This window comes from Manis pentadactyla, chromosome 10 (assembly GCF_030020395.1).
Source record: "Manis pentadactyla isolate mManPen7 chromosome 10, mManPen7.hap1, whole genome shotgun sequence".
Taxonomy (NCBI): Eukaryota; Metazoa; Chordata; class Mammalia; order Pholidota; family Manidae; genus Manis; species Manis pentadactyla.
Genome location: NC_080028.1, coordinates 4,151,971 through 4,178,353, shown reverse-complemented (window position 1 = coordinate 4,178,353; position 26,383 = coordinate 4,151,971). Strand labels below are relative to the sequence as shown.

At 47.0% G+C, this 26,383-nt stretch overlaps 2 protein-coding genes across 2 annotated transcripts in view; one reads left to right on the top strand and one right to left on the bottom strand.

Annotated features, from left to right (window-relative positions):
• Positions 1-2,691, bottom strand: part of SMC1B (structural maintenance of chromosomes 1B) — a 97,719-nt gene extending 95,028 nt beyond the window's left edge. Inside the window, exon 1 of the mRNA XM_057486290.1 lies at positions 2,562-2,691. Coding sequence (XP_057342273.1) covers positions 2,562-2,670 — 109 coding nt within the window. The 5' untranslated portion in view covers positions 2,671-2,691. The remainder of the gene's footprint in view (positions 1-2,561) is intronic.
• A 133-nt stretch (positions 2,692-2,824) lies between these two features.
• On the top strand, positions 2,825-26,369 carry RIBC2 (RIB43A domain with coiled-coils 2). Its single transcript, XM_036906590.2, has 7 exons — positions 2,825-3,120; positions 3,876-3,957; positions 13,861-14,205; positions 17,232-17,350; positions 20,432-20,659; positions 24,994-25,160; positions 26,189-26,369. The coding sequence occupies exons 1-7, from the start codon at positions 3,007-3,009 to the stop codon at positions 26,265-26,267; spliced, it is 1,134 nt and encodes a 377-aa protein (XP_036762485.2). The 5' UTR covers positions 2,825-3,006; the 3' UTR covers positions 26,268-26,369.
• Positions 26,370-26,383: the final 14 nt, after the last annotated feature.

The window sequence follows — 26,383 nt, the reverse complement described above, 5'->3', positions numbered from 1 at the left end:
TACTAAAAACAAATGAGAACATGTCAAGTTTGGGCATGTGGTGAAAAGAGGAAATTAAAAAATATAACCAACTAACTACAAGTATAACATAAATGTGCCTAACAGGAAATTATCAATTGGTTTAACAAAATCTGCCCAAATGTGCCAGTAATTCTGTAAAATTTTTTAAAAAGGTGATCTGCTAATAATAATAGAGAAATGTGGTATCCACATATAAATCAAGTATAAAAATCAAATGAGTATTCATATTTGAACTGACTGTTTATAGTTCATAATGCATGAGCAAAACCGAAAGCTTCTGTGATGACTGCCCTTGTACTGTTCACCATGTAACTTATTCACTATGTAAGAATTTGTTCTCCATGTAAGAACTTGTTTGTTATGCTTCAGAAGATTGAAGACTGATGAGAATTAGGCTTGGGGTGGATTAATGATTGTGCATTGAGCATTGACCCCCCTATACAGAATTTTATTGTTAACAACCATTTGATCAATAAATATGAGAGATGCCCTCACACACACAAAAAATATATATATATATACACACACACTTCCAATTGTAAAATAAATAAGTAACCAGGATGTAATGTATAGCATAAGGAATATAGTCAAAATATTGTAACAACTTGGTAAGGTGATAGCTGGTACCTAGAATTATCATGTATATAAATGTTGAATCACTGTGTTGTACACCTGAAACTAATGTAATACTGTGTGTCAACTACCCTTCAATAAAAAATAATTATCTAAAAAAAAAAAAAAAGGTGATCTGCTAACAAGTTTCCAAATGAATACAACTGATGATGCCCATTAAATTGGTCATGGATGTACCATATTGAATTTTGGCCTTCACAGAGCAAAAAGAATGTGAACAGCTCAGGCAGAATTCAGTAATAAGGACACACAAAACCTTTGTTGTGGTATGGTATTGAAGGCAATACTGAAATAACACATGACTGGCTTTATGTGGTCCCAAGTACAGTCTCCTGGTGACCGGTGATTCTCTAGAGGGGAGTTGAGCTTACAGGGCATGTGGATCTGGAGGTAGAGGGGCAAGAGGAATCTGTAAATGCATTTTCACATCAACTTTAAGGTATGTTGCTAATCACAATATGTATTTTTAAATTAAGAAAATAAGATTATTTTGAAACTGAAGTTTAGCACTAGATTTAAAAAGTTTAAAACACCATAATGTTTAGGGCACATAGTTTAGGCTGACTTAAGTTCAAGACTTTGTGCAGATACTGATTGCACTGCTGGAATTACAAAATACAATTGAGCAACCCCTTCACATACTCTCCAGTTAAAAAGTGAAAATAAACTGGAGGTGGGCTCTGATAAATGGGTGGAGAGGGTTAGTTACAGTAAGAATGCAAATGTTTATAGTAATTATCTTTTCAATGCTTTTTGATAACAAAGTGTGAATGAGGAAATACATTACATGGGAGAGGCAAGGATATTTTCAAATACATGAATATATCTACAAAATCTAAGAAATCTTAGAAATCTGATCCTCTGTATTCTTTCACATATACTAAGCACAAAAGAAAATATTAAAGAGCAGTTCTTTTATAAGACAGCAGAAATTTAACAACAGTTCCACATTAATTATACTCCAAGTTTGGTGTGCCAAGAAAGCCCATATTTAAGTGTCCTATTCGTACTGATCAAATGTATGGAGGCAACTGTTATCTTGTAACTCAGATATGGTTTCTGAGCTAAGCAAGGAGACGTGGGCCGAGAGCGCCGAAAGGAAGACGCAGGGGCGAGGGGAAATCCCAAGGAGCCGGTCCCTGCGGGCCCCCCGCCCCCCAGGCCACCCCCCGGGGCTCTCGTCCCAGCGTCCCAGCGGCGGGGGCCTAGCCAGGCTCGGAGGGACACTCACGGGGCAACCTCAGAAAGCCAGGCCACCCCTCTGGGTCTCAGTGTCCTCGACTATAAAACGAGGTGATACCCGTTTGTGAGGGTTGAACAGGAGCTTGGGAAACGCCCGATAAATGCTGTCTCGCGGTATTCCCGGGGCAGAGGAGCCCTGAATCCCAACGGCTGTTCGGCCCCTCGGAACCGTTAGTCTCCTCTAGATTTGCCCCCACTTAATGTTTGGATGAGGAAGGGAAGGGATGGCGAGGGCAGGTGCCTGGGGCCGAGGGCAGGGGGGCGGAGGGCCCAGCGGGGACCCGGGGGGGGGCAGGGCGGAGGGTGAAGTCTGGACGCTCCGGTGCTTAGGGGGGTGCCTGGGCCTTCTGGGCCCCCTGAGGTGGAGGGAGGGCGTAGGTCAGGCCTCCTGGGAAGGGGGAAGGGGGAAGGGTGGGCCCGGGTGGGGGGCAAGGGTCGGGGCCTCTGGGTGGAAGGTGGGGGTCAGTCAGGCGTGGGGGGGTAGGGTGGGCAGGGGGCATTTGAGGGTCTGGCACCGGCCAAGGTGAGGGCGAGGGTCGGGATCCCGGGCGCGGAGGGCGAGGCGCAGCCGCTGGGGGCCCACCGCGTGGCCGCCCCCACGTCCCGTCTCGCAAAATAAGGCCCGGTCCACCCTCGCGGGCGGAGGCGGGCAGGGTCCCAGTTACCGGAGCCGTTGGGGCCGATGACGCAGGTGAAATTCTTGAAGGGACCAATGACCTGGCGGCCCCGCCACGACTTGAAGTTCTCGACGAGCAGCAGCTCCAGGCGGCCCATGGCTGCGCCGGCTGCGCCACAACCGCGTTCTCACCCTCAGGCGAGAAAAGCGCGGGAAGGGCTTCCCGCAGTCTCGCGAGAGGACAGCGAGAACTCGGCGAGCGCCGCGCCGCTCCTTAACAACAGGTTGTTTACGTTTCCGAGGAAACCGGATCTACGCACCCCAGGCGGGGTCGCAGAGGGCTGGATGGAAAGAGGGCGGAGCAGGCTCCTAGCCCACCAGCCAGCCTCGCAGAGAGCCAGCCTCGCTTGGGCTACAGCTTGTTTTATTTTTGTTGTCTTTTCTCTTTTAACGCACATATCTTAAAAGCCTCTTAGAATTTGCGATTCCCCGGTATGGAGGGAGTGCAGCCCCAGGACGTGGTGCAGGACCTTCGCCTGGCCAGGAGGAGACAAACGGAGCTGTGCAGGCAGAAACGGATCTTCAACGCCAGGAACAGGATCATCGGGGTGAGGCCCCAAGGAAAGAAATCAAGAGGGAATGTGGAGGGGCAGGCAGAGGGCAAGAGAGGCAGGTGGCGAAGAGAAGAGGACATGAACCCCGGGAATGAAACTTTTGGTCCAGACTTTGTGGAGAAAGACTAGTGTGTTGTATAACTTTGCTGAGAACCCGAGAGGCCTTAGACCAAATACCATCACTTGCCAGAAAGGCAAATTGAGTCCTGTCCCAGAGAGGGAGCTTGCCTGGAGTTAGTGGTAAGCAGAGACTAGAATAGTGTTTTCCTCTTTCTCAGCCAGATTTTCCACATTGCTAGAGGTTCCTTCCCTGGCAAATGCCCATGGAATTACTATTTTCTGGCAAGCTGAGCTGGGCCCAGGAGATGAAGAATATGGCAGATCTTCCAGAGCTCATGGGGGAGAAGCTGGCATTAAAAGGCTCACGTTAAAATGCAGTGGTATCAGTGCTCAGATGGAAGGGAGCACAGGGTGCGGGGAGCACAAATTGGGTCTTGGAGGGGAAATCAGTGAGGGCTTCCCAGAGGAGGTGATGCCTAAGCAGTGGTCTGAGGATGAGAATCCATTAGCTAAGAGAAAAGGAGGAGGACAGGCTGAAGAACCAACTAGAAGCAAAGGCATCCAGGTGTGAAAAGATCTGATGTGTACCTATGACAACTCCTCAGTGGAGCAAGGCTACAAAAGAGTGTACTTTTGTTATCACCTGAATAAAATGATCTGGCTTTAACTCCTCTCGTTTCCATTCCCAGGGAGACACAAAAGCTTGGGATGTTCAGGTTCGTGACCAGAATATAAAGGAAGCAACTGAAAGAGCCAGACAAGAAACCTTTGGTGAGCCTTTCCTGAAACCTATCTAGGGTTTAGGGCTATGTGGCTCTTAGACCCCAGTCCTCATTTCTTCACATATGTAGAACTTCATCATTTTCATACTCTTCCTTCTCCTAATATTTCATAATTTCTTGTGTTCAATTAACTTAGTGTGCTGATTCTTCTGTAAAAAGAAAAACAACTACTGAATTTTATGTGTGTTGTAGGAAATAAATTGTGAGGATAAATGTATGTTTTTCTTTGTTTTCTTGGAAAACTGGATATGAAAAACCTTAAACACACACATTCTCTGACAAAAAGTTCAAGATCTTCTAACTGGGGAGAGCTATTTACACTAGATAACACGCACTCACTTCCAGTTTATACAACTGAACTGACTCAGAGCTAGATATGGTTTAAATAATAGTGTTTCAGTTCTTCACTTTCCTACATCATGTGCAACAATTTCAACTTATTTCTAAAAGCACCATGAGGATTTTCAAAACATAAAAAGCAGGCCACAAAATTATATATGTAATGTTTATAAAGTTTTAAAATATATTTAAAAATATGCTTAGAAAAAGATGGAAAGGAAATATACCAAAATGTTAGCAGTGATAATATTGGCATGATGGAATTACAAGTGATGTTTATCTTCTTTATATTGTTCTATATTTTCTAAACGTTTTACCTTTTTTACTTTTAGTTTAAAAATAATTCAAACTTACAAAAGCTGTATGACAGGCACATATGTACCTACCACCAGATTAGATGTTAAGATTTTGCCAAATTGGCTTTAGATATATTATTTTAAGATTGCTTTTTGAGAGTTAAATGCTATATATACGTGTGTGTGTATCCATATATATTCACTCCATATGAATATATATATATATATAGCATTTAATATATATATAAACCTCTCCTCCACCTCACCAACTCCTTCTTCCTCCCTCTTGAGAATGTGCATCATTCCATGCATGTTTTTTGTACTTCTACTATTTATATATGTATCCATGACAATATAAAATTGTTTTTTGTGTGTTTTAAAATTTTACACAAATGGTATCACATTGAATGAATCCTTTTACAACTTTTTTTTTTTTGAGAGGGCATCTCTCATATTTATTGATCAAATGGTTAACAACAATAAAATTCTGTATAGGGGAGTCAATGCTCAGTGCACAATCATTAATCCACCCCAAGCCTAATTCTCGTCAGTCTCCAATCTTCTGAAGCATAACGAACAAGTTCTTACATGGTGAACAAGTTCTTACATAGTGAATAAGTTCTTACATGGTGAACAGTACAAGGGCAGTCATCACAGAAACTTTCGGTTTTGATCACGCATTATGAACTATAAACAATCAGGTCAAATATGAATATTCGTTTGATTTTTTTTTTGTAGATAATTATTTTTTATTGGAGGGTAGTTGACACACAGTATTACATCACATTAGTTTCAGGTGTACAGTATTCGTTTGATTTTTATACTTGATTTATATGTGGATCCCACATTTCTCCCTTTATTATTATTATTATTATTATTATTTTTAATAACATGCTGAAGTGGTAGGTAGATGCAAGATAAAGGCAGAAAACTTAGTTTAGTGTTGTAAGAGAGCAAATGTAGATGATCAGGTGTGTGCCTGTAGACTATGTGTTAATCCAAGCTAGACAAGGGCAATAAAACATTCATGGATGCAGAAGATTTCTCTCAAAACAGGGGGGGGTGAGGTTCTAAGCCTCACCTCTGTTGATCCCCAATTTCTCACCTGATGGCCCCCCTGCGACTGTGCCTGTCTTAGGTTGTTCCTCCCTTGAGGAATCTTACCCATCTCTGGCTAACCAGTCATCTTCCGGGGCCATACCGGGAAATGTAAAGTTGGTAAGTGAGAGAGAAGCCATATTGTTTGAAAAGGTTAGCTTTTTACTTCTTTGCAGATTTATGCCCTGTGGCTTCTATGCCCAGCATTTGTCTTGAGGTATCTTTACCACTCGGAGGAATTATGATACTCGGTAAATTCGATATGAGGCACGAATTCTATTTAAGGGTTGTAATTAGGAAGGAAGAAGAAAAGCTATAGAAGTAGCAAGCGGAAGAAAACATGGGAAGATTGATTATTTCTTTGACATATCTTCTTGTAGAGTAACTTCAGCATGTATAGGTTTTAAACTACTAATTAAATTGCCCACACATATTAACATAATAGGAATACAGTTACATAACCAAAGCAGACCTATAATTACCAGCCATCTCCAGTGAAACCAAGAAAACCAGTTAGGCATCCTAGGCATTTGTGAAAATTTGTCTATGATATGATGGATATTGTCCAACTGAACTTGAACAGTCTGAGAGAAATCAGACAAATTAAAACAACCCATTCCTGGGAACTGTGCACATCCCATATGTTCTTTTAACAGTAGATAGTCTGTAGTTGTAAGATTTTGGAGCACTACAACTTGCACTTCTCCTAATTCTTGGTTGAGTTCCAACAGTATAGATCCAGTCAAATTTGTTGTTTTACTGTGTGCACAGGCCAGCTTAGATATCTCCTTCTTCATTCCCATGGCAAGTCCAGGAACTGGTGGGATGAATGCAGCTACAACTGCAGCATCGCCTGGATCTTTGTTAAGGTTTTTTGATGATCATCTTCTGGTATGACTCTTCCAGAGAGTGCTGATGTTGGAAGTTCTTCTTCATATCGTATCTTAGTTAATTTTCTGGGTAGCCAAATTAGGCTTTGATCCTCTGTATAAACACAAACAGACCCTTTGCCCACACTTTGATATGCCCTTTATACCATTGTGTAGAACTCATTGGAGATCACCATACAGGAACTGCTTTTTTTTTTAAGAGAAAGGAATATTATCAGAAAAGTGTACCTCCATAGCTGATCATCTGACACCCTTTAAGTGATCAAAATTAAGGATATTTAAAGCATGCATTAATCGTTGATTTACAGTTAGTTTTATCCTATCAGGGAGTAATCCCCCTTTTCTTTCTTTCTTTTTTTTTTTTTTTGTTATCTTTAATCTACACTTACATGAAGAATATTATGTTTACTAGGCTCTCCCCTATACCAGGTCCCCGCTATAAACCCCTTTACAGTCACTGTCCAACAGCATAGCAAAATGTTGTAGAATCACTACTTGTCTTCTCTGTGTTGTACAGCCCTCCCCTTTCTCCCACCGCCCCCATGTGTGCTGATCTTAATACCCCCCTTCTTCTCCCCCTCCTTATCCCTCCCTACCCACCCATCCTCCCAAGTCCCTTTCCCTTTGGTACCTGTTAGTCCATTCTTGAGTTCTGTGATTCCGCTGCTGTTTTGTTCCTTCAGTTTTTCCTTTGTTCTTATATTCCACAGATGAGTGAAATCATTTGGTATTTCTCTTTCTCTGCTTGGCTTATTTCACTGAGCATAATACACTCCAGCTCCATCCATGTTGCTGCAAATGGTAGGATTTGCCCTCTTCTTATGGCTGAGTAGTAGTCCATTGTGCATATGTACCACATCTTCTTTATCCATTCATCTACTGATGGACATTTAGGTTGTTTCCAATTCTTGGCTATTGTAAATAGTGCTGCGATAAACATAGGGGTGCACTGATCTTTCTCCAACTTGATTGCTGCATTCTTAGGGTAAATTCCTAGGAGTGCAATTCCTGGGTCAAATGGTAAGTCTGTTTTGAGCATTTTGAGGAACCTCCATACTGCTTTCCACAATGGTTGAACTAATTTACATTCCCACCAGCAGTGTAGGAGGGTTCCCCTTTCTCCACAGCCTCGCCAACATTTGTCGTTGTTTGTCTTTTGGATGGCAGCCATCCTTACTGGTGTGAGGTGATACCTCATTGTAGTTTTAATTTGCATTTCTCTGATAATTAGTGATGTGGAGCATCTTTTCATGTGTCTGTTGGCTATCTGTATTTCTTTTTTGGAGAACTGTCTTTTCAGTTCCTCTGCCCATTTTCTAATTGGATTATTTGATTTTTCTTTGTTGAGGCGTGTGAGCTCTTTATATATTTTGGACATCAAGCCTTTATCGGATCTGTCATTTACAAATATATTCTCCCATACTGTAGGGTTCCTTTTTGTTCTATTGATGGTGTCTTTTGCTGTACAGAAGCTTTTCAGCTTGATATAGTCCCACTTGTTCATTTTTGCTGTTGTTTTCCTTGCCCGGGGAGATATGTTCAAGAAGAGGTCACTCATGTTTATGTCTAAGAGGTTTTTGCCTATGTTTTTCTCCATGAGTTTAATGGTTTCATGACTTACATTCAGGTCTTTGATCCATTTCGAATTTACTTTTGTATGTGGGGTTAGACAATGGTCCAGTTTCATTCTCCTACATGTAGCTGTCCAGTTTTGCCAGCACCATCTGTTGAAGAGACTGTCATTTCGCCATTGTATGTCCATGGCTCCTTTATCAAATATTAATTGACCATATATGTTTGGGTTAATGTCTGGAGTCTCTAGTCTGTTCCACTGGTCTGTGGCTCTGTTCTTGTGCCAGTACCAAATTGTCTTGATTACTATGGCTTTATAGTAGAGCTTGAAGTTGGGGAGTGAGATCCCCCTACTTTATTCTTCTTTCTCAGGATTGCTTTGGCTATTTGGGGTCTTTGGTGTTTCCATATGAATTTTTGAATTATTTGTTCCAGTTCATTGAAGAATGTTGCTGGTAATTTGATAGGGATTGTATCAAATCTGTATATTGCTTTGGGCAGGATGGCCATTTTGACGATATTAATTCTTCCTAGCCACGAGCATGGGATGAGTTTCCATCTGTTAGTGTCCCCTTTAATTTCTCTTAAGAGTGACTTGTAGTTTTCAGAGTATAAGTCTTTCACTTCTTTGGTTAGGTTTATTCCTAGGTATTTTATTCTTTTTGATGCAATTGTGAATGGAGTTGTTTTCCTGATTTCTCTTTCTGTTGGTTCATTGTTAGTGTATAGGAAAGCTACAGATTTCTGTGTGTTAATTTTGTATCCTGCAACTTTGCTGTATTCCGATATCAGTTCTAGTAGTTTTGGGGTGGAGTCCCTACGGTTTTTTATGTACAGTATCATGTCATCTGCAAATAGTGACAGTTTAACTTCTTCTTTACCAATCTGGATTCCTTGTATTTCTTTGTTTTGTCTGATTGCCGTGGCTAGGACCTCCAGTACTATGTTAAATAACAGTGGGGAAAGTGGGCATCCCTGTCTAGTTCCCGATCTCAGAGGAAAAGCTTTCAGCTTCTCGCTGTTCAGTATAATGTTGGCTGTGGTTTTATCATATATGGCCTTTATTATGTTGAGGTACTTGCCCTCTATTCCCATTTTGCTGAGAGTTTTTATCATGAATGGATGTTGAATTTTCTCAAATACTTTTTCAGCATCTATGGAGATGATCATGTGATTTTTGTCTTTCTTTTTGTTGATGTGGTGGATGATGTTGATGGATTTTTGAATGTTGTACCATCCTTGCATCTCTGGGATTAATCCCACTTGGTCATGGTGTATGATCCTTTTGATATACTTTTGAAATCGGTTTGCTAATATTTTATTAAGTATTTTTGCATCTACATTCATCAGGGATATTGGTCTGTAATTTTCTTTTTTGGCGGGGTCTTTGCCTGGTTTTGCTATTAGGGTGATGTTGGCTTCATAGGATGAGTTTGGGAATATTCCTTCCTCTTCAATTTTTTGGAAAACTTTAAGGAGAATGGGTATTGTGTCTTCTCTGTGTGTCTGATAAAATTCCGAGGTAAATCCGTCCGGCCCGGGGGTTTTGTTCTTGTGTAGTTTTTTGATTACCATTTCAATTTCTTTGCTCGTAATTGGTTTGTTTAACTTTTGTGTTTCTTCCTTGGTCAGTCTTGGAAGGTTGTATTTTTCTAGGAAGTTGTCCATTTCTTCTAGGTTTTCCAGCTGGTTGGCATATAGGCTTTCATAGTAGTCTTTAATAATTCTCTGTATTTCTGTGGAGTCTGTTGTGATTTTTCCATTCTCATTTCTGATTCTGTTTATTTGTGTTGATTCTCTTTTTCTCTTAATAAGTTTGGCTAGGGGCTTATCTATTTTGTTTATTTTCTCAAAGAACTAGCTCTTAGTTTCATTGATTTTTGCTATTGTTTTATTCTTCTCAATTTTGTTTATTTCTTCTCTGATCTTTATTATGTTCCTCCTTCTACTGACTTTAGGCCTCATTTGTTCTTCTTTTTCCAATTTCGATAATTGTGATGTTAGACTATTCATTTGGGATTGTTCTTCCTTCTTCAAGTGTGCCTGGATCGCTATATACTTTCCTCTTAAGACTGCTTTCGCTGCATCCCACAGAAGTTGGGGCTTTGTGTTGTTGTTGTCATTTGTTTCTATATATTCCTTGATCTCTATTTTATTTTGGTCGTTGATCCATTTATTATTTAGGAGCATGTTGTTAAGCCTCCATGTGTTTGTGATCCTTTTTGTTTTCTTTGTAGAATTTATTTCTAGTTTTATACCTTTGTGGTCTGAAAAATTGGTTGGTAGAATTTCAATATTTTGGATTTTGCTGAGGCTCTTTTTGTGGCCTAGTATGTGGTCTATTCTGGAGAATGTTCCATGTGCACTTGAGAAGAATGTATATCCCGTTGCTTTTGGATGTAGAGTTCTATAGATGTCTATTAGGTCCATCTGCTGTACTGTGTTGTTCAGTGCTTCCGTGTTCTTACTTATTTTCTGCCCGGTGGATCTATCCTTTGGGGTGAGTGGTGTGTTGAAGTCTCCTAAAATGAATGCATTGCAGTCTATTTCCCCCTTTAGTTCTGTTAGTATTTGTTTCACATATGCTGGTGCTCCTGTGTTGGGTGCATATATATTTAGAATGGTTATATCCTCTTGTTGGGCTGAACCCTTTATCATCATGTAATGTTCTTCTTTATCTCTTGTTACTTTCTTTGTTTTTAAGTCTATTTTGTCTGATATTAGTACTGCAACCCCTGCTTTCTTCTCTCTGTTGTTTGCCTGAAATATGTTTTTCCATCCCTTGACTTTTAGTCTGTGCATGTCTTTGGGTTTGAGGTGAGTTTCTTGTAAGCAGCATATAGATGGGTCTTGCTTTTTTATCCATTCTATTTCTTTGTGTGTTTTGATTGGTGCATTCAGACCATTTACATTTAGGGTGACTATTGAAAGATAGGTACTTATTGCCATTGCAGGCTTTAAATTCGTGGTTACCAAAGGTTCAAGGTTAGCCTCTTTAGTATCTTACTGCCTAACTTAGCTCGCTTATTGAGCTGTTATATACACTGTCTGGAGATTCTTTTCTTCTCTCCCTTCTTGTTCCTCCTCCTCGATTCTTCATATGTTGGGTGTTTTGTGCTGTGGTCTTTCTAGGAGTGCTCCCATCTAGAGCAGTCCCTGTAGGATGCCCTGTAGAGGTGGTTTGTGGGAAGCAAATTCCCTCAGCTTTTGTTTGTCTGGGAATTGTATAATCCCACCATCATATTTGAATGATAGTCGTGCTGGATACAGTATCCTTGGTTCAAGGCCCTTCTGTTTCATTGCATTAAATATATCATGCCATTCTCTTCTGGCCTGTAGGGTTTCTGTCGAGAAGTCTGATGATAGCCGGATGGGTTTTCCTTTGTAGGTGACCTTTTTCTCTCTAGCTGCCTTTAAAACTCTTTCCTTGTCCTTGATCTTTGCCATTTTAATTATTATGTGTCTTGGTGTTGTCCTCTTTGGATCCTTTCTGTTGGGGGTTCTGTGTATTTCCATGATCTGTTTGATTATTTCCTCCCCCAGTTTGGGCAAGTTTTCAGCAATTATTTTTTCCAAGACACTTTCCATCCCTTTTCCTCTCTCTTCTTCTTCTGGTACCCCTATAATACAGATATTGTTCCTTTTGGATTGGTCACACAGTTCTCTTAATATTGTTTCATTCCTGGAGATCCTTTTATCTCTCTCTGTGTCAGCTTCTATGCGTTCCTGTTCTCTGGTTTCTATTCCTTCAGTGGCCTCTTGCATCCTATCCATTCTGCTTATAAACCCTTCCAGAGTTTGTTTCATTTCTGCGATCTCCTTTCTGGCATCTGTGATCTCCTTCCGGACTTCATCCCATTTCTCTTGCGTATTTCTCTGCATCTCTGTCAGCATGTTTATGATTCTTATTTTGAATTCTTTGTCAGGAAGACTGGCTAGGTCTGTCTCCTTCTCTGGTGTTGTCTCTGTGATCTTTGTCTGCCTGTAGCTTTGCCTTTTCATGGTGATAGGAGTAGTTTGCAGAACTGGGACGAGTGACGGCTGGAAGGACTTACTTTCTTGTTGGTTTGTGGCCCTCCTCTCCTGGGAGAACAGCGGCCTCTAGTGGCTTGTGCTGGGCAGCTGCGCGCAGACAGGGTTCCTGCTTCCTGCCCGGCTGCTATGGAGTTAATCTCTGCTGTTGCTGTGGGCGTGGCCTAGCTCGGGCAGCTACTCCAAAATGGTGGAGTCGCGTTGGAGCAGGAGCTGCTGGGAGGCTATTTATCTCCGTAAGGGGCCTCCCTGCTCCCTGCAGCCCAGGGGTTAGGGTGCCCAGAGATCCCCAGATTCCCTGCCTCCGGACTAAGTGTCCCACCCTGCCCCTTTAAGACTTCCAAAAAGCACCCGCCAAAACAAAACAACGACCACAAAAAAAAAAATGGCCGTTCCTTTTTCTTTATTCTCCAGCGCCAGCCTCAGGCACCCGCTCACCGGTCTTGCTGCCCTGTTTCCCTAGTATTGGGGTGCCTATCCCTGTAAGACTTCCAATAAGCGCTCGCCAAAACAAAACAACAACAACAACAAAAACAAAAACAAAATGGCCGCTCTCTTTTCTTTTGTTCTCTGGCGCCGGCCTTTGATACCCGCTCACCGGTCCTGCTGCTTTGTTTCCCTAGTATCCAGAGCCCCGCGCATGCACTGTGTCTGCGCTCTGGTCCGGGTGGCTGGGGCTGGGTGCTCGGCAGTCCTGGGCTCCGTCTCCCTCCCGCTCTGCCTGCTCTTCTCCCGCCGGGAGCTGGGGGGAGGGGCGCTCGGCTCCCGCCGGGCCGGGGCTTGTATCTTACCCCCTTTGCGAGGCGCTGGGTTCTCTCAGGTGTGGATGTGGTCTGGATATTGTCCTGTGTCCTCTGGTCTTTATTCTAGGAAGAGTTGTTTGTTATATTTTCATAGATATATGTGGTTTTGGGAGGAGATTTCTGCTGCTCTACTCACGCCGCCATCTTGGCTCTGCCTCCTCTACAACTTTTTTAATTCAACATTATATTTTGAAAACCAGCGATCTACATATAGGACATTCATTTTAATTATTTTATGATGTTTTATTATATGAATTAACCACAATTTGTTCATCCATTCCCCTACTGATGGCTGGTTTAGATTTTTTCCAGTGTTTTTAATAATTTCAAATGATGCTGCAATGACTATCCATGCATATGTTCCCTTGTGACATGAGTGAGATACCTAGAGTTGGAATTGATAGGCTGTGCATGTTTTCAGTTTTGTAAGATATTGGCAAATTGCTTTCCAAAGTTATAAGTGTACCAAGTTACACTCCCACAAATAGTGAATGAGAACCCTTGTCTCCCTGCATCCTTACTAATACATGCTATTATAGCATTTTAAATATTTTGCCAGTTCATTAGATGCTTCCCATCTTGTAAGGTCAATCATCTTTTCACAAGTTTATTGATCATTCCACTTTCTTTACAGTGACTGCCTGTTCTTCTCCTTTGCCCATATTTTGGTTGGGTTGTTCGGTTTTTTTAATTGATTTGTAGGTACTCTTTGTATATTCAGGATACTAGTCCTCTAATGGTTGTGTTACCTTTTTGGAGGGTTGGATTGCTTTTAGAAACACTAAAAGTTATTTTTAAAGTGCATTCAAAGTTTTTTCGTCCTCTGAATCTTAAGCTTATGGATATGTTATGTGTCTTCTAGCTGCTGAAATGAGGCAAAATGACAAAATAACATGCATATTAGAAGACCGGGAAAAGAGAGACAGGAAAAACCTCTGTAAAGCGATCAATGACTTCCAGCAGAGCTTTCAGAAGCCAGAAACTCGCCGTGAATTTGACCTATCTGACCCCCTAGCACTTAAGAAATATGTTCCAGCTCGGCAGTCAGATTCTGATGTTCGGAATACGATATCAGGAATGCAGAAATTCATGGGAGAGGATTTAAACTTCTATAAGAGGAAGAAATTCCAACAGGAACAAAACAGAGAATGGTCCTTGCAACAGCAAAGGGAATGGAGGAACGCCAGTGCTGACCAAAATTGTGCAGGTAATGAAACAAGACAGACAGATTGTTCTCAGTACTTTCTTCAGCAAACCAACCCCTTCTTTTCTTGTTTCATTTTGTCTGTTAAGTCCCACCAATGTGTTGCTTTGGCTGTGTGGGGAAAGAGACATCAGAGCCTGCAGCCAGGACCTGGACATCTCGAGTCAGGCATGGTCAGGCAGGAGTCCCCTCTGAGCAGGCGCTCTGTCGGAGCTCCAGCCACAACCGGAGTGTAGGGGCTCAGGCCGGGCTGCTGCCCGCAGTACGTCCCCTGTTGCCCGTTTTCACCCTGTCCTCCCACCCTCTGGTGGTGGTGCTGGCAGTGCTCTCTGACCTCTCCTCTCTCCATTGACGCTCACCCCTGTGACTGCAGCTAGTCTCATGGATTTAGGTATCACCTATAGGCCATCATTTCCCAAATCTGTATCTCCAGCCTGGACTCTTCCTTGTATCCAGTCATATAAATCCAGTTGCCTCCATACATCTCTTTGCTCTTACATTTCTAACAACACATCAAGTCAGTACAAGCCCAGGGAGACCCTCTGCTTCTCCCCGCAAACCCGACCTTCCACCTCCCTCATGGCGGCCCTTCTCCCCCAGCTGCCAGGCCCAGGCCCCAGGTCATCTCTACACCTTCCTTCCCTCAAACGCCGCCTCCAGGCCAGCAGCGAATCACCTCCATTTCAACCACCTCTCGCCACCTCCATTACCTCTCTGCTCTAAGTGCCCAACATCTCAGCTGGGTTATGGCAAATGCCTCTAACTGGCCTCCCTGCTTCTGCCCTTGTCCTCTGCAAGCTCCTCTCAACCCGGCAGCCATCATGGTCCTGCTAAAAGTTAAGCTCGATCTTTTGTTCAAAACCTTCCAATAGCTTCTCATATCACTCAGAATAAAACTCAGATTCATTTCAAGACCAAAAAGGCCTTCACCGTGTGGACCTACCTGCTACTAAGCTGCCCTTCATTCATTCCTCCTGTCCTTCTGCTTATTCATTCATTCCATCCTTGCTGCGCTGGCTTCCTTGATCTTCCTAGAACATGAGTGTGTCCCGCTCACTTCTGCAGCTTACCAGCAAGGCCTCCCCTGACCGCTGTTGTAGACGCTGCCCTGCACCCTCCCAGACCCCACCTCCTCTAGCTCTCTCCTTCTCCATAGCACTGATCACAGACACAGTGTGTGCTTATGTATCTGACAGCCCTCTCCCCAGTATTCTATCCTAAGCTCAATGAAGGCAGATTTTATGTTTTATTCACTGCCTTATCCTTACTTCCTGGCACATAGAGAAATACTTATTGAAATAATCCACTCATAGGGCTTTAAAAACTCTCGTCCACCTCCCAGGTGCTCCACGTTTCCATCTCTGGCTGGGAACCTTTGTCTAAGCCCTGGACTGCTTCCTGGACATCTCACAACATAGGGGAAAGTAGCCCTGAATTTCTCTCTGGATCTGCCCCTCTCTCCCCACACTCAGTGACACCTCCTTCCCTATCAAGCCAGAAACCTGGGAGTCATCCCTCACCCACCCTTGTCTCGCGGCCACCCTCAACTCCTGTTCCTTCTGTCTCCTCTGAATATATTTTGAACCAGCCACTCCTTCCATCCCTGCTGTCACCACTGCAATGCAAGCTGCCACCTCTTCTCCCCTGGGCAGACCATAAAGGGCTTTCTACTTTCTGCCCCTCTCCCGGTCCATTCTCAACACAGCAATCAGAGTGCTACTTTTTACACAAGGTCAAGTTGAGCAATGTCACCCCCACAATCAGAGCTTAAAACCCTCTATGGCTTCCCTTTACATATGGAATAAAATGCAAAATGCTCTCACAGCCAACAAGCAGGGCCCCCGCATGCTGGGGCTGCTGCTCAGCCCTCCACCTTCACCTTGTGCCTGCAGCTCGCTATGCTCCAGCCAGCCTGGCTTTTTTTCACTTGTCTGTCCTGACAGCCCCTCCTCCACATCAGCCGCGTTGTACCTGCTATGCACCCAACCCCTTCCGTCTCTCAGGTCTCAGCTTCAATGTTGCTTCATCCTGGAGATGCTCTCTTACCCCTGCCCTCCAGCTACCTAAGCCAGGTATTTCCCACACCTTCTCTCTCAGCATCCCTTCCCTCTAAAGCACAGTCCCAGTTTGTATTCATGTCTGTTTTGGAGTCACGTGTTTATTACCCCTCACCTCCCAGGCAGTAGTTCCAGGAGGGCGGGAAAAGCCCTTTATGTTTACACACCAGTGTATACCATGTTCCCAGCCAAGTGTGTGGCCTTGATTGCTCCGTGTTAACTGACGAATTGGAAAGGTAAGAGACCCAGCTGAAGGGGAACAGGAGTAGAAATCAGTGCTACAGAGCGAGGTCTTTGCTTGTGGAGATATTGAGCGGACTGCAGGGCACAAACACTGTATGCAGAACCTTCTGATCAATGACGTTTCAAAAAATGTAACAACCCTGCAAGGTGATTGTCCTGCTCACCTGTGAGGGCTGAAGGCTCAGAAAGGTTGGGTAATAGTTCAGGCTAACAGAGCCAGGACAGGAGCTGCTCTAACTCCAGATCTTTATGGTTTGCTGCTTGCACGCTCCACTTGGATCCCTTCTGCTTCTCCCCTTCCTCCTTGTTGGCTTGGTAAAGTCCTATTGCCACTCCATGAATATCTTACCTGACACCCCGTCTGGGGAACCCCGTCTGGTTCCCAGGGCAGAGCTTTGTCTGGCCTCCCACCAGCCCATCCTCACTGTAAGGATGTAGCAGGCTCTGATAGATCACAGATGGCAAGGGACCCACTGTTCTCCCTTCCCAGGCCCCCAGCAGACATTACCAGTCCACGGTAGTGATCACTGACAGGTGGGGCTGGGCACCGATCAAAGAGCTTTACTTGAATTAACTAAGTCTCCCAGCAGCCTCCTGAGGCACCCCTACTCTGTGGATGAGGGCGTAATAAGTGGATGTGCGAATGGACCCTCCGTGGGGCACAGTGCATGCCTGGGAAGGAGCTCTGGGTGGGCACGTGAGGTCTGACCACAACTTGCTTCCTTTCAGAGGAACTCTACGCGAAGACAAGGCTGCAGTTTGATGAAAGAGCTAAGCATTTACAAACTCTCGAAAGTGCTACCAGAAGGGCAGTTTGTGCATCTGTGAAAGAATTCAACAAGAGCCAGGTAGGCCCCGGGCCCTGCCTGAAGGGAGGACAAGCTCATAGCTGCTCCCCCAGGGCACCCCCACCTCCCTGGCCCCAGGCTCAGCCCATTCACTGCATCACACCACGAACCCCAACGGAGCCCTGCCCAGTTCCAGGGTGACTGAGACCCAGGCCCTGCCCCTGACTGAATCTGGGTGTGAACTCTGACAAAGCCAGCTGTGCAAGCTGAGGGGTCAGTTCACCTTTCTCAACCTCAGATTCTTCTTAAAACAGGGATGGTGACATTCACCTAGGCAGGTACCGCTAGCACTGCTCTGCACCTGGTCCTGGTTTCAGTTCTTCTTTCCCACCTGTCAGAGTTCCTCCACACCAGGGACAGGTCCGCGGGCACTCATCAGTGGGGGCAGTTACTGTGATAATGGTTAGCGCCTCCTCTGGGGTCTCCTGACAGTGCCCCCTCTCCAACCTCTGCCCACCTTCCTCACTAAAACGCTCCCCCCCAGGACCCTGTGATGAAGTTGCTTCAGGTTCTCTTCCTTTTGTGAATTAGAGCCCCTCCTGATTTTCTTCTCAAGTGCCATCATATTTCCTGGGTGGGGTGGGGGCTGGGCCTGGATTCATTTATCAGATTAGCTGAATGACCAGAACTATGGTCTGCAAAGCACAGTGAGCAAGATGACCCAATGCCAAGCAGGAAGAAAATACTGGAACTCTGCTTCATATTTATTTTTAACCACATAATTGTAAACTCCTGTATGTGGGTGTGGGTGTATTATGAAGTATATGCTATTTGTACAGTCTAATAGTACCATATTGTGAACAAAATATACTGGAGACTAGCTTAAAAACGTTCTACTGCTGGGGGTATGTGATCAGAACTTCTAGAGAGGATGGACCAGGGGCCAGAGAGAATGGTGGTTTTCAACAGCTGAGGAGAGGAGTAAGGCGGGCTAACTTCCAGAGATGAGGGGATCAAAGGGCAGATGGTGGCACCTGGAGGCCAGGTCACCCACAGCAGGCTGCAGGAGGGTTTAGAGATCTGGCCCTGGCCCTGCACTTTGCAGAGGATGCCCTAGAGCAGAGGCTATTTGCTCCAGCCCCCCAGAGAATTAATGGCAGGCAGAGCTCCTGATTCGTAGACTGCTACTGGCTGTTCATCCATCTGTCCATCCATCCATCCATCCATCCATCCACTCTTTCATCTGTCAAGTCAGCAGATATTTATGGAGCCCTCCTGCTGGGCACAGGTGTGTTTTTTGGGGAACTGGGTTGCTACACTCATCAATGTATTCATTTGTCCCATAAAATTTTGAGTGAGCACCTACAATGTGCTGGCACTGTCAGGTGCCCCTACTCCTGGCATGGACACTGCGAGTCAGTGCCATCACGAATGCCCCTGCACTAGGGAAAGCCACCTTTGGCTTCTGCAGCTCTGTTCCTGACTAGAAATAGGCCTTGTTCATTAGCCTGGGACATTAATACTAGGGTTCTAGATAACTATCCTCAAGAGCAAACGCCAAGCAGGCCATCTGGGTCAGCAGAGGAGGTGCACACTGGGGAGCCTCCAGGTCTCAGGTACTCGTTTCAGTAGAGAGGCATTGTGCGGTCAGGGCTTAGTGTGCAGGATCCGGAGCCCAGCTGCGTGCATACAAGACTGGGCTCTTGCCTGTAGCCTTGGAACAGCCCCTTAAGTGCCTCAGTTTTGCCATCTGTAGGGTGGGATAACACCCACCCATGCAGTCAGAATGAGCTAACTCATGCTGGGGTAAGAAACACCTCCCAAATCTCAGTGGCCCAAAACACAAAGTTGATGCTCCATGTTGGTCGTGGGTTGGCCAAGGGGCTCAGCATCCCGGAGCCCAGGTGCTGGGATAGAGCGGCTCTGGCTGGAGGACTTCATCAGCACAACAGAGAAGGAATGTGGCTGATCTCTGCACCTCCCAGAATCATCTCTGCTCACGTTTCATTGGCCAAGTGAGCCCCGGGGCCCTGCTCACGCAAAGCAGCCGGGAAGTACAATTCTGCCACATGCCCAGAAAGAGCACTGGAAATGTTTAGTGACCAGCAGGAATGGCTATCATGCTCGCTTGTAAAGTTGTTATGGGACTAAACCAGGTAATACATGCAACATGTTGGACCATCTGGCACATTATCCAGACTCAGTGATACCATTGTTTTTAATCCCAGTGACAATTAGTTAGCTGCTCTTATTAGTTACTTTGTTCAACAGCCCTGCCACGGGGCATGATTAACTGATAGGGCAACAGGCTCAAGGGGCAGCTGACTTTCTTAGGGACACCCAAGTACTAAGTAGCCAGCCCAGCATGCGAACCCAGGCCTGTCCAGCTGCACAGCCTGTGCCTCTGTGATGCAGTTGAGCTGGCCGCCTCACGAGCACCTGCCATGTGCCAAACACCTTGCAAAGAACTCAGTCGGTTCATCACTAAAGAGAACTGATAACGGTGAGAAATGTCTCTTAATCCACCTTCTAACTTTACAGCAATGACTGCAGCCCAGAGAGGGGAGGTGACTTGCTCCAGGGCACACAGCCAGGGCCTGCTCCCTCCACTTAGCACCCTCACTTAAGCAGGGATTTGACCAGGAATCTGCTTATACCCAGAGCCTGTGGCTGATGTGCATCAGGAGCTGAGAGGCAGCAATGCACTTTCACCCTTTAAGTCACCACTGTTGTGAATCACTCTGTTGAGTGTGCTCTGTGACCTGCAGCCACCCAGGGGTGACCAGGGCTACAGATAGGGTCGCAGAGCCCTGCCCAGGGGTGGGGGAGGCCATGCTGGTGGGAGATGGCACCTAACCTGGGAAGACAGCTCCCTGCTCGGGCAAATCAGCGCAAAAAAGCCCTGCAGGTTTTAGGCACACAGCTGATGGGTAGGGATGCCCTCAGCCCAGCCCACATGCCCAGCATCATGCAGGCAGCAGGGGACAGAGCCTGACAGGCTGACAGGCCTACCCCACCCCCACCCTCCCCAGGGCCCTTCAGCACACTTTTCCTTCAAAGGCCCCCATGTGATTTGCTGGCCTGTGCCTCAGTCCCCTGGGATCACTTGAAGCATCTTCCTTAATATCTCACCCTGAATAGGCCTCAGAGTCAGCCGAAAGGAAGATTCAACAGAAGAAACAAGAACAAGAGGACAACCTGGCCGAGATCTCCAACCTGCTGCGTGGGGACCTGCTCTCTGAGAACCCGCAGCAGGCAGCCAGCTCCTTCGGGCCCCACCGCGTGGTCCCCGACCGCTGGAAGGGCATGAGCCAGGGGCAACTGGAGCAGATCCGCACGGTTCAGAAGCAGCAAGTCCAGGAGAAGCTGGTGCCTGCCCTCCCCCCTCACAGAGCCCACAGGCACCCCTGTGTCCCACATGCCACCATCCCCGTGTGCCTGTAGCTATGGTCACTGTCACACTCGGCCTCAGGAGTTTATGTTCTGGGGAGGGGGGGATGGGGGGGTTAATGACAGCAGCCTAGTAACCCCACATGTGTACAGTGTAGCTCAGGAGGAAGACAGGCTGGGTCAAGGGATGGTGCATGCTGGGCATAAGGAAGGTGTCAGGGGACAGAGGTGACACTGCAACAAAGACCTGTGGCAGGAAAGGGAGAAAGCCCTAAAAGTACCTGGGGAAAGGAGGGCCACGCAGGGTGAGCTGCAAGGCAGAGGCCCCAACGCAGGGGCATCTGGTCCTGTTCAGAGAAGAGTGAGAGGCCCTGTGGCTGGAGTGGAGTGAGGGGAGGGGCAGGGGGAGCCCAAGAGTCGGGGGGTCCTAGCAGGCTGCCAGGGAGACTTCGGCTTTTTCTGTGATGGAGAAGGATGTCCTGCAGGGTTTTGGGCAGAGGGGTGCTGTGATCTGACTGCATCAGGATCAGCCTTGCTGTTGGGAGAGGATGGCCTCTGGGGGGTCTAGGGGAGAGCATTAGGGAGGCTGTGCAGGGGTGGAGTTGGGAGGTGACATTGGCTCAGTCCAAGGCTTTCAGCGGCAGTGCTGAGAAGTGGTCAGATTCTGGATCTGTTCTGAAGGCAGAGCCAACAGGATTGATTCAAGTGTTGGGTGTGGCATATGAGAGACAAGGAATTAAGGATTACTCCAGGCTTTCTGGTCTGAGCAGCCAGAAGGATGGAGTTGGCATCTACAGAGATGGGGAGATGGTGGGAAAAGCACGTTGGTTGGGGAGTGGAAATCACAAGTGCAATTTTGAGCATGTTAAGTATGCAGTGTCCATTAGTTATCTGTATCTGTTAGGATTTCATTTGCCTGAACATGTCAGAAAACCCCAAATAACAGCACTTTAACAAAATAGAATTTTCTATCTAGTTTATAGACTAATCCTTAGAAAAATAGTCCAGGTCTGGTATGGCAGCTCCATGGTCATTCACTGACGTTCTGCCATCCTCAGGATGTGGCTCCCACCTTTCAGCACAAAATAGCTGCCTGAGCTCCACCATCACGTGCATATTCCAGCTAGCCAGAAGAATGAGGCAAAACACTCTAAGGACATTTCCTAGAAGTTTCACAAGACACTTCTATTTGCATTCCACTGGACAACACTTAGCCACAAGGTTGCCCCTAATTGTAAAGAAGGCTGAGAAATGTAGTGTTTATTCTAGGCAGTGAAGTGCTGGTGATTCTTTTATTAAGGAAGAAAGAAAAATACCTGCTGGGTTGCAGGGAAGTAATATTTTCTGCCAAAACTCCCAAGTAAAGCCCAGTAGGCAGCTAGATATAGTCTGGAGTTCCGAACACGTCCTGGGCTGGAGACATAAATGTAGTCGTGGCCACACAGAGTACTGAAAGCATGAACCTGGATGAGGCCGCACAGGAAGGGAGGACAGAGAGCAGAAGGAGTCTGAGGACTGAGTCACGGGACCTCCTCCCTCACCATTTATGAAGAGCAAAGGGGTGGCAAGGGGCAGCCCAGGAGGTAAGAGGGATGCTCGCGGTGGAGGCCCAGTGAGGGGAAGGGCTTGGGAAGGAGAGGGAACCTGCGCCAGATGCTGCGGTGGGACTCCCAACTGGGTGCTCACTGGGGCCTCTGTGGGATCACCCTTGGTGGAGGGGAGTGGCCACAGCCAGTGGGCTTGGGAGAGAAGCTGGCAGGAAGGAAGTGGAGAAGCAAATGCAAACAACTCTGAGCACTTTGCTGTAAGGGGTGCAGAGAAACGGGTGGTACCCAGTGGGGACATGGAGTCGGGAAGATTGTTTGTCTCTGATAAGTAGCGGCATACTTGCCATCCCATGAGAGGGAAGCAGGAGAGGGAAGACTGGCGTCCCAGGAGAGGCTTGCTGAGCCGCATCCTGCATGGCAGGAGAGCAGGGGACTCAGAGCCCTAGATGAGGCCTGGTGTGGTGGGTGCCTAGACTGACCACCTGCGACCACAGGGGGGGGTGTCCCCCGGCAGCTTGTGGGCTTCTCTTCTGGAGCCCCTATTTCTTGGTGAAATAGGAAGGGAGGTCAGCAGCTGAGGGTAAGGGGGCCGAGTAGGGGATTTGAGGACAGAAAACAAGGTGCTGAAGGTCATCTAGGAGAGCTGGGAAGGCATGGCCTAGGGGAAGGGGCAGGATGGCCTGGCAGCGCCAAGTGTCCCCTGGAGGCTTGACATGCCCCAGTGAGCACAGTCAGGTGCGCAGCTGTACGGGGAGAGCTGGGATTCACCATGGCGGGGCTTGCCCAGCACGTCTGACTGAGTGAGAGGCCAGGGCCAGTGGAAAAGTGTGTGGTCAGCCAACTGGAGGTTACAGGGGTGAACAACTGTTAGAATCAGAGAACTGGAGAAAGAGCTGAAGAGGCCAGAATGGTGGTGAATGGGACACTTGAAGGTGAGACCAGGGTGGGTGGCATTACTGGTAATGAGGAGGCCAGGGTAGAGGCAGTCTCCTAGAGAGAGATGCAGATTCTCAGGCCCACCACAGACCTCCCGAACCAGAAACCCTGAGGTGAGGCCCACTGTTTGTGGCCTAGCCAGCCCCTCCGGGGTTCTGATGCCTGCTGGAGCTTGGGGACTACGGGTGGGGTGCGCCCATAGTGTGGCAGCTGGCAGGTCAGCACCAGGTCTTTGGAAAGGAGGTGAGATCACTGGGAAGCCATTGGGGGTCATATATGCTGAAATCACTCAGAATTATGGCAGGAAGGGAATTTGGGGAAGTTCTCAAACCAGTGAAGGGTTAGCAGATTACCATCTCGGGTGGAGTGGTGGGTGCCGTGGTCAGCAGGAGCTGCCAAGCGGCAGGTGCAGGGTGGGGGCCATGGCCTGGCCCAGGAAATGGGGAGCAGGTGGGATAGCTCACCTCCCAGCCTAAGGGTCAAGTGTGTGGGAGGGAAACAGCCCCTCTGAGACAGGCTGCAGGGGCTTAGGGGCCGAGGGCAGGGAAGTGGGGCAAGGTGGAAAGTGCCCTGAGCTTGGGGTCAGGCAGCAGAAATGTTGGTGCCCTCGCAAGGCCCTGCTCCATCCTCACTCCTGCAGTCCAGCCTGTCTGCAGGGAAGGTCAGCCATCTGTCCTGAAAGCACTTTTGTCTGACTTCTAAACTTCCTATAAAATTAAGAAGACAGAAAAGCACAAAGGGGAGAAAACCCGCATTAAGTCTGATCACTCAGAAAGATGTCTGTCTCTTCCCCCCAACATGCCTTTTAATGTCTTTTCCTCCTGTCTCCTCTTCTATGCATGGAGATAATTTAGAAAATTGAGATCATGCAAAGAATAGTTAGGGTGTCTCAGTCCCAGGCGAGTGTCATCCCATGTCATTCTGTATTCTTGATGAAAGAAAGCTTCATTTTACAGGGGAGAAAACATGTTCAGAGGGGCAAAGTGACTTGCCCTGTGGGTGGTGAAGCCAGGCACCAGCCTGCCTTTTGGTCCCTGGGCAAGGGGCTGGAGCCTCTGCCAGCCCATCTGCACCTGGTGGCTGCAAGCTGACCCAGGCCTGCAGGGCCACTGGGCACTCTGCCCCTACATCTGGTGAGAAAAAGCCCTGTCCTAAGACCCCCAGAAGGGAAGAAGGGGTGCTCTTCCTCAGGCCCAGCCCCCTGCTTTTGCTTTTTTTTTGTCTGCAGGAGAAGGTGAGCTGACAAAGTAACTCACACACAGGGTGGCTGATAAAACTGCTCACATTTCAGAAGTGACCTCTTCCCTTTGCATTAATCCACTTCCTCTTCTAGGGCTCAATGGTTTTTATAGATAGGTCTGGAAGACAATGAGGAATGATCGGAGATGCAGAAATGCACCCCCAAAATCGTGTGCCCATGGCTCTGGATGGGCATCAGTACATTCTAGAAGCCACCAGGTGATTCCAGCGTTCAGCCAGGTGGAGCCACGCACCCCACTGGTAGTGTCCCAGATGCGGAGGCCCAGACACGCGAGGGCCCTGCATATGGAGCCCAGCTGGGCGCTGCCGTTGGAACTGAGTCTCTGCTGTCCCCCCAGGCCTCGGAGGGCCGGCCAACACCTCCCCCTTGTGGGAAGCAGCTGGGCCACCTGGAATGATGGCAGGTGGGGGGAGTCTCCTCTGATTTCCTGCATAATGTTGCTCACCTACCTACCCACCTCTGAGACTCAGTTTCCCCATCTGTAAAACAAGAGGCTGGTTTTCCTAGATGATCCCCTGGGTCTTTTCTGCAGCTGGGGACAGATGGTGAGTCACCTGTCTTCCCTCCAGAGGCTTCAGGAAGAAGAGCGCCAGCGAGACTTGGACTGGGACCGGCAGAGGGTTCAGGGGGCACGCGCCACTCTGCTGTTTGAGCGGCATCAGTGGCGCCAGCAGCGGGACATGCGGAGAGCCCTGGACGGCAGCAACGTCCGCCTGGCCAGGGAGCAGCTTCAGCGGTGAGGGCCGGGCAGGGCAGGTTGGGGTGGAGGAGGGGCATATGGGGCTGGAGGGCACCAGAAGGCAGATCAGGCCAGTTGGGGGCTGTATGGAGAGCAGGCACCATGCTTTCCTGGCCCCCTGGCCCACCCTCCCTGATCTTTCCCACCTGGAGGGCCCTAGTGTGTATGGCACCAAAGGCCCTGTAGCAGCAGTGGCTTGAGCTATGGCACAGCCTGCTGGTTAGGAATATAGACAGAAAGGGGAGAAGGGCTCAGAGCTGAGAAGCCAGAAGTTAAGTGCTTGAACACTGCTGGGTCCCTGCACAGGCCAAGTGACTGAGATTCCACTGAGCCTTCATCCTGTAAACACCCCTCCCTGGGCGGTCCTGATGTGAGCACTGTCAACCCCCAGTGTCCCAGACATGGGTGCTGGTGATGGAGTGCGTGGAGGGTGCAGGGAGCCCCGGGGAGGGCACTCAGTGGGAAGGCTTCCACGACGAGGCTGCGTGTTCAGGGGTGGGGGCGGACTGCAGGCTGCCCACTGCTGGGAGGGGCCCCCAGGCTGCCAAGAACAAGCCTGGAGCCTTCTGTTCATTACAGACAGACTCCAAGAGTAGTTCAGAGTTCCAGCCACAGAAAATGTCAAATGCAGCTCAGGGGGTGAACTTGTCACTAAAAAACACATAATTTACTTATTTATCTATTCATGAAACTCTTGGCTTGAACTCAGAAGGGCCCCACTGTTATTTTCTCCAATCAGATGTCTGTTTACTGATGGGTCCATCCTTGGTTGGTCACTTTTGAGCCTAGGAATGGACAAATGCCTTTGCAGTCCCACCGTGGAGATTGAATCCTAAACTATCCCCAGTCTAACTGCAGTGCATGGCCAAACACCCCTCTCCTTCTCCCTCGAGCTCATAGAGCAGGAATACATTCTGTATCCTGGGGATAACACCCTGAATAAAAGGATTTTCCTTTTAAAAAAAAAAGAAGAATATTTAGGAAGCTATGTATTTGCTCATTGTTTCTTCTTGTTTTATTATCAGGAAAAAATACATGAAGGAACTGTATACAAATCATCCCACTGAAGATTATTTCACACAGTTTAATACAAGAAGTCGATAATGAAAAAGGCACCCTTCCTTTCTTTCTGAATCGTTTATGTATAAAACTTGGTGACCTTGAAGAGCCACATTTATTAAAAGAAATGTACTCCTTGTTCCAGAAGCACCTTTCAACTC

Excerpts from the sequence above, each read along its gene's own strand:
- RIBC2 (XM_036906590.2), top strand. The coding sequence starts at position 3,007 with ATGGAGGGAGTGCAGCCCCAGGACGTGGTGCAGGACCTTCGCCTGGCC. Across the intron at positions 3,121-3,875 it reads CCAGGAACAGGATCATCGGG|GGAGACACAAAAGCTTGGGA; the intron begins GTGAGGCCCCAA and ends TTCCATTCCCAG. Across the intron at positions 25,161-26,188 it reads GCCAGGGAGCAGCTTCAGCG|GAAAAAATACATGAAGGAAC; the intron begins GTGAGGGCCGGG and ends TTTTATTATCAG.